This window comes from Pongo abelii, chromosome 20 (assembly GCF_028885655.2).
Source record: "Pongo abelii isolate AG06213 chromosome 20, NHGRI_mPonAbe1-v2.0_pri, whole genome shotgun sequence".
Taxonomy (NCBI): Eukaryota; Metazoa; Chordata; class Mammalia; order Primates; family Hominidae; genus Pongo; species Pongo abelii.
Genome location: NC_072005.2, coordinates 19,121,855 through 19,128,808, shown reverse-complemented (window position 1 = coordinate 19,128,808; position 6,954 = coordinate 19,121,855). Strand labels below are relative to the sequence as shown.

At 62.7% G+C, this 6,954-nt stretch overlaps 1 protein-coding gene across 7 annotated transcripts in view; it reads left to right on the top strand.

The window, feature by feature from the left end:
* The first annotated feature begins 1,134 nt into the window (after positions 1–1,134).
* CERS1 (ceramide synthase 1) overlaps positions 1,135–6,954 on the top strand; it is a 26,401-nt gene continuing 20,581 nt past the window's right edge. For 2 of the 7 annotated variants that reach the window (XM_024238389.3, XM_054539962.2), the window contains exons 1-2: positions 1,662–1,996; positions 4,262–4,421. In XM_024238389.3, the coding sequence (XP_024094157.3) occupies positions 1,748–1,996; positions 4,262–4,421 (409 nt within the window). In that variant the 5' untranslated portion in view covers positions 1,662–1,747. Of the gene's footprint in view, positions 1,252–1,661; positions 1,997–2,028; positions 2,178–2,288; positions 3,272–4,261; positions 4,422–6,954 lie in introns of those variants that run through there. The other 5 variants (XM_054539965.2, XM_054539963.2, XM_054539966.2 and 2 more) reach the window with 5 other exon arrangements.

The window sequence follows — 6,954 nt, the reverse complement described above, 5'->3', positions numbered from 1 at the left end:
ATGAGGAGCTGTATGTATGTAGGGGCAGATGGTGACAAGTGCCAAGCAGACATAAAAGACATGAGGGGTGTGTGGGACTTCAGAGTCGGGGGCAGCCTGAGCAGGTGGCAGAAGAGCCATGCAGGTACCTAGGGGAACAGCATTTCAGGAAGGGGGAACAGCTAGTGCAAAGGCCCTGAGGCAGGACAGAGCTTGGCATGTTGGAAGAACAGCAGGAAAGCCCACAGGTAGAGGGAAACAGGGCACTGTGAGGGCGGCCAGTGAGGACCTGGGCTTTCCCTGGGTGGGATGGGAGCCATGGAGGGCTGCAAGCAGAGGAGGAACAGGCCAACAGTGTCGCAGCCACCTTCTCGCCTCTGTGGGGTGAGAAGGAAGCCAGGATACCAGACAGAACCCTAGAGGGTCCTAGAGGGTAGTGGTGGGGGGGGTGGGGGGTGGGGCAAGGCTGTGCAGATGCAGAGAAGTGGCCACATGCAGGGCCACCTGGATGTGTGTAGGGGACTGGGTGTGGGGACTAGGTGTGTTCACCTGTGCCCCTGAAGGTCAGGTGCAGGTGTGTGGGAGCCAGCGCGGCTGCTGCAGGACTCATCCCTGCATCCTGCACCTTGAAGGCCAGGTGTGGGGACATCCTGGGGGTTAGGATGGGGGGGTGCAGCAGTGCCTGGGGAGATGGTCCTAACAGAGGTGACCAGTGTCTTCCTCGATGGCCTTCAGTGGCTTTGGGCATAGGGCCTTGTCAATGAACAGTGCATTGGAAAGTCACTTATGGTGGTCCCAGTGATGTCACAGTCGATCCAGATTGGGAGTCCCTCCCACGTTGGCAGCCACTCCTGCAGCCTCTCTGCAATTCCTGTATTAACCTGATGTTGGGGAGCCACCCCCCGGGTTCCCCAGGGTCACAAACAGCAGCAAGTGACCCTCAGAGAACCCCCTCATCTCAGCAGCCCCCATCACACCTTTGTCCCAGTAGCCCGCTCTGCAGACCTGCAGAAGAAGATGCCTGGGAAGTGCCCAGGGTCCCCGCGTCCAGGCTGGAACCCCATTGCCAAGCTCCTGGTGTAGGGCAGAGAGCTGCGTCTCCACTAGGTGCGCCTCCCAACGCCCTGGCGTGGGCCGTGTCCTTTTGAAGAATGAGAATGTTTCATTGAGCCTACGCCTCCTGAATGCGGGAAGGCCACGGGATGGTCCCAAGACTGTGCCAAGGCGTGCCAGGCCTCGGGTCCTTGAGGAGGAGCGAGGGCTCCAAGAACGGTGAGGTCGGAGCGGGCCGGGGCGATGGAGCGGGAGCGGCGTGGCGTGCTGGAGGGCCGGGAGGAGCGGAAGTCGCCAGTTGAGGGGACTGCCTGCTAGTGTCCCCCGTGCCCCCCGTCACGGGCACGGCGCGGTGGGGTGGGGGAGCGGGCGGCGCGCGGGGCAGGCATGGGGGCGCGACACGGCGGTGCGCGGGGTCTCTCGGGGTCCAGGTCCAACGGGCCCCCAGCTCCGGCCCCCGTCTCCCCACGCCTGAGTTTCTCTGCTGGGAAATGGGCAGGGGCGCGGGCCCGCCTCCAGGGCGCCCCGCGTCCCCGCCGGCCGCCCCCCAGCCGCGCCCCCGGCGGGGCGGAGCTTGCGCCGGTCCCGCCCCTCCGCCCTCCGCTCTCCCGCCCGCGCGCCCCCGGCCCAGCTGCGGCGCGTGACGCGGGGCGCGCGGCTCCGTCGGCTACCGCGGGCGGGCGCAGGCGACGGGCACGGCGGGCTAGCGGGCGGTATGGCGGCGGCAGGGCCCGCGGCGGGGCCGACGGGGCCCGAGCCCATGCCGAGCTACGCGCAGCTAGTGCAGCGCGGCTGGGGCAGCGCGCTGGCGGCGGCGCGAGGCTGCACGGACTGCGGCTGGGGGCTGGCGCGTCGCGGCCTGGCTGAGCACGCGCACCTGGCGCCGCCCGAGCTGCTGCTGCTGGCGCTCGGCGCGCTGGGCTGGACCGCGCTGCGCTCCGCGGCCACTGCGCGCCTCTTTCGGGTCAGTGTGGCGGGGGTCCGGGACGAGGGGACCCCGGACTGGGGGAAGCCGGGACCGGGGACCTGGGGCCGCCGGCGCGTTCCTTTCTTCCAGTGCTGGCTGCTGCGGATGAAGGGGTCGCCGGAACGTGGGTGGGGGCCTCGGGCTGGAGAGGCCCAGGACGTTGGAGCCCCAGGATAAGGTCTCTCGGGCCGCCGCGCGCCCCCTTCAGACAGTGCGGCGTGGGGGAACCGGGTGGATGCGGGGGTGTGGCCGGGCTGGGGTGAGTCTGGGACATGGGGGGGCCCGAGACAGGTGGGATGTTTGAGACGTGGGGGACCGAGGCACGGCCCTTTCCGGTCAGTTTGGGACCAGGGGGCCTCGCGCGGTGGATGGCTCCGGCCACCGCGCGCTCTTTCCGGCAGGGCCGAGCCAGACATTGAGAAGCCCAGGACCGGGAACGGGAGGGATCGGCGCACCGCGGCCTGCGCCATGCGCCTCCCTGCCATGCGGGCTGCGCGCTGGCCTGGAGCGAGGTCTGCTGCCGGTTTTCTGCGGGGTCCGTGCGGCGGCGGGGCCGGCTTGCCCGCTGCAATCGGGAAGAGGCAGGAGCTGCCGGGTCGCTGCCTTGTGCCTGTCTGGGGTCAGCGCCACCCTCCGACCAGGGATGGCAAGGGCCTGGGTGCTCTGTCCACGCCAGTGGTCGCTCCCTTGGAGGTGACATGGCCCGGGGCTTCAGGGTTGGACAGTGCTGCCTCCAAGAGGCGACAGCAGAATTCCCCAGTTTCTGCTGAGACCATCGCCCCTACGAGAGAGTGACCATGATGGTGACATTAGCGCCTGACCCCACTCACTTCCCTGGGGAGGGGTCGCTGTGGCAGGAGCTGGTTGGAAGGTGTTTGGGCCTTTAGCTTGGCCTGGACACCCCCGTGGACCAGCTGGTGTCACCCCGCCCGCCTGGCTGGAGGGTGCAGGGACAGTGTGCCCAGCGCCAACAAAGGGGCCTTTCTCTGCTGGCCGGGAAGAGGCTGGCCCTTGTGAGGTCGATGATGGGCTGTTGTCTGACTGCCACTCTCCCCACTCCCGTCCCCATATCACCCACATGGGGGAGAGACCCCAGCCACACCCCTGCTGTGGGAGGGGGAGACAGGGCTGTCCAGGGCTCCTCCCTGGGTCCGCAGTGGTCTTTATCCTGCTTGTTGCCCCTGCCTTCTTCCCGATTTCCAGCTGGGAAGTCCGAGACCCAGGAGGGCAAGCGGCCCCCCACCCTCGCTGGACAGGAGGATGTGGCGGCTGGTAGACTACCAGGGCGGAGCCCGGGGGCCCTCCCCAGCCCCTTGGGTGGGGTGCTCGCCCCATTTCGAGGCTCGCCCTTCCTCAGAAATGGGTGGAGGGGCTGCCGGGTGTTCCGAAGCTCATCTTCTTGGCAGCAGCCTCGTTGCCAGGGGTTACCGGAGCCGGCTCCAGCTGTCTCCATGACAACTGTTGGGTGCTCTGGGCTCCGGCCCCCTCAGCCTCTGGGAAGGGGGTGGGACTTGTCCAGGGGCGGGGCTTGGCCGGGCAGCTCTGGAGCCCCGCCCCCAGGGAGCTTGAGCCCCCCGCACCCACCCACCGCACTCCCCAACCCCTGCCTTGGAGCCAGCAGCTTCCTCTGCACTCCCAATACCCCCTCAGGGTCTCAGCTCGCCTGTGACACCTTTTCCGTCTCTTGTCCCCTTTTTTTGCCTCCAGCCCCTCCTCCCCTTTCATCGCCCCCAAGTTCCCATGTCCCCCCCACACCTTCCCCCCAGTCTCTCCCAGCCCCCTAGCCTCTGGTCTCTCCAGATTCCCGCACTGAAGGGGCGGCTTCCTCACAAGTTCTTCCTCTCCCCTATGTGTCGGTCCCATGGGGCTCTCTGTGTTTCCCAAGATGCCCCCATATAACCCCTCCATGTTCCCTTCAAGGGTCACTTCCAGCCCAACTCCCTTGGGCTGACGCATCCATCTGTCTCCCTCACCGTAAGCCCAAGTGTCCCCCTCCCGGCCCCCAGAGCCCTCCTGCTCCCCTCGGGGCCTCCCCCCTCACTCCCCTCCCAGCACCGCCGCGGCCGGACAGCTGGGCACTAAGTTTAGCCTTGGCAGGCGCCTGTGGGCTCTGTTTATGCTCCAGGTGGCTGTGGGCATGGGGGACAGGCCTTCCCAGTGCTGCCCGGCCTGGGGAGTCCCTGGGCCTCAGTTTCCCCACCCTGAAGGAGCAGTCTCTGGCCCCCAGCACCAATGGCTGCCCGCCCGTCTTCTCCCCCATAGCCCCTGGCGAAGCGGTGCCGCCTCCAGCCCAGAGATGCCGCCAAGATGCCCGAGAGCGCTTGGAAGTTTCTCTTCTACCTGGGCAGCTGGAGCTACAGTGCCTACCTGCTGTTTGGCACCGACTACCCCTTTTTCCATGACCCGCCATCTGTCTTCCACGGTAGGCCCTGAGGGGATGGCCAGGAGGGCTCTGCTTAAAACACAAAGACGCCAGGCTTGTGGTCCCAGCTACTCATGAGGCAGAAGCAGGAGGATCGCTGGAGCCCAGGAGTTAGAGGCCAAGGGGAGCTATGAGCATGCCACTGCACTCCAGCCTGGGCGACAGAGTGAGACACTGTCTTGTATCCAAAAAGAAAAAGAGGGCCGGGCGCAGTGGCTCACGCCTGTAATCCCAGCACTTTGGGAGGCCAAGGTGGGTGGATCACGGATCACGAGGTCAGGAGATCGAGACCATCCTGGCTAACACGGTGAAACCCCGTCTCTACTAAAAATACAAAAAATTAGCCGGGTGTGGTGGACGCCTGTAATCCCAGCTACTCGGGAGGCTGAGGCAGGAGAGTCGCTTGAACCTGGGAGGCAGAGGTTGCAGTGAGCCGTGATCGCGCCACTGCACTCCAGCCTGGGTGACAGAGCGAGACTCCGTATTAAAAAAAGAAAAGAAAAGAAAAAAAGAACAGTGTAAGGGGATGCTTATCAGAATCAGAGCTCCTATGGGTGTCTCAGAAGTTAAGCCAGCCCCAAGACAAAGGTGATCCCTGGGGACAGGAAAGGGGGTATCTGGCCGTGTTGGAGCTCAGGGAAGACATCCTGGAGGGACCCCTGTGTGGGTCCAGGCAGGCATTCCAGGTGTCGGTAACAGCATGTGCGAAGGCCCGGAGGCACTCACATTGTATGGGGACAGGAGGAGGGTGGCAGCAGAGAGCTGAGGCAGCAGTTTGAGTTCCTCCTGAATGTGGTGGGTTTTTTTGTTTTTTTTTGAGACAGAGTCTCGCTCTGTCGCCCAGGCTGGAGTGCAGTGGCGCGATCTCGGCTCACTGCAAGCTCCGCCTCCCAGGTTCACGCCATTCTCCTGCCTCAGCCTCCTGAGTAGCTGGGACTACAGGCGCCCGCCACCATGCCCGGCTAATTTTTTGTATTTTTAGTAGAGACAGGGTTTCACCGTGTTAGCCAGGATGGTCTCAATCTCCTGACCTCATGATCTGCCCGCCTCGGCCTCCCAAAGTGCTGGGATTACAGGTGTGAGCCACCGCGCCGGGCCTGAATGTGATGTTTTTAAGCACAGCATGGAGAGGATTGGGTTTTGTGGATGACAAAATGCTTCCTCTGGCTGCCCTGTGGAGGTGAGAGGGTCCCCTTGGTTTGCACCATCTTGGTGAGGAGATAAACATGATGAGGCCTGGTGCAATGGCTCACACCTGTAATCCCAGCACTTTGGGAGGCTGAGGCAGGTGGATCACTTGAGGTCAGGAGTTCAAGACCAGCATAGCCAACATAGTGAAACCCCTTCTCTACTAAAAATACAAAAATTAGCCAGGCATGGTGGCATGTGCCTGTAATCCCAGCTACTTGGGAGGCTGAGGCAGGAGAATAGCTTGAACCCGGGAGGCGGAGGTTGCAGTGAGCTGAGATGGTGCCACTGTACTCCAGCCTGGGTGACAGAGCAAGACTTCATTTCCAAAAAAAAAAAAAAAAAAAGATGATGAGAATGAGAAGTGGGCTGGGCGTGGTGGCTCACTGGCTCACACCTGTAATCCTAACACTTTGGGAGGCGGAGGTGGGAGGATTACTTGAGCACAGGAGTTCAAGAGCAGCTGGGGCAGCATGCTGAGACCTCCATCTCTACCAAAAATTAGCCTGGTGTGGTGGGGCACGTCTGTAGTACCAGCTACTTGGGAGGCTGAGATGGGAGAATTGCTTGAACCCGGTAGGTGGAGGTTGCAGTGAGCTGAGGTCATGGCACTGCACTCCAGCCTGGGCAACAGAGCGAGACCCTGTCTGGGGGTGGGGGGGTGGAGGGGAAGATGATAAGAAGTGGCTGTGTCCAGTTGATTGGAGTGGATGTGGCCTGGGCTCCGGGTGGGCTGGGCAGGGAGGTGGCTGCAGTGCGCTCTGTGTGACCTGTCCTGGCAGAGAATGCAGGGCAGGGCCGGCATTGCCACTGGGCAGGCTGATGCAGGAAACCCCATCTTCAATGGGGCAGTGGGGGCTGCGGCTTCTCTGCCCTGCGAGGACCACCAGGGCTGTGGGCCAGGAAGACACATGATAGCTGTTTCCTGCCATGTGATGGGAACAGCCTAGAGGGCTCCTGGTGGCACAGAGCCCAGAGTGTACAGTGGATGTGCCACCTGTGGGGCCACTTTTCCCATGTAACACACCTTGATCTCCTGGAGGGAGGTGTTAGCTGTTGCTCAGTTTTTCTTCTAGACGGATGACCCAAGATCAAACTCTCATAACTTTTTTTTTTTTTTTTTTGAGATGGTCTCACTCTGTCACCCAGTCTGGAGTGCGATGGCACGATCTCGGCTCACTGCAATCTCCATCTCCCAGGTTCAAGCGATTCTCCTACCTCAGCCTCCTGAGTAGCTGGGATTATAGGCACGTGCCACCACACTCGGCTAATTTTTGTATTTTTAGTAGAGACGAGGTTTCACCATGTTGGCCAGACTGGTCTCAAACTCCTGACCTCAGGTGAT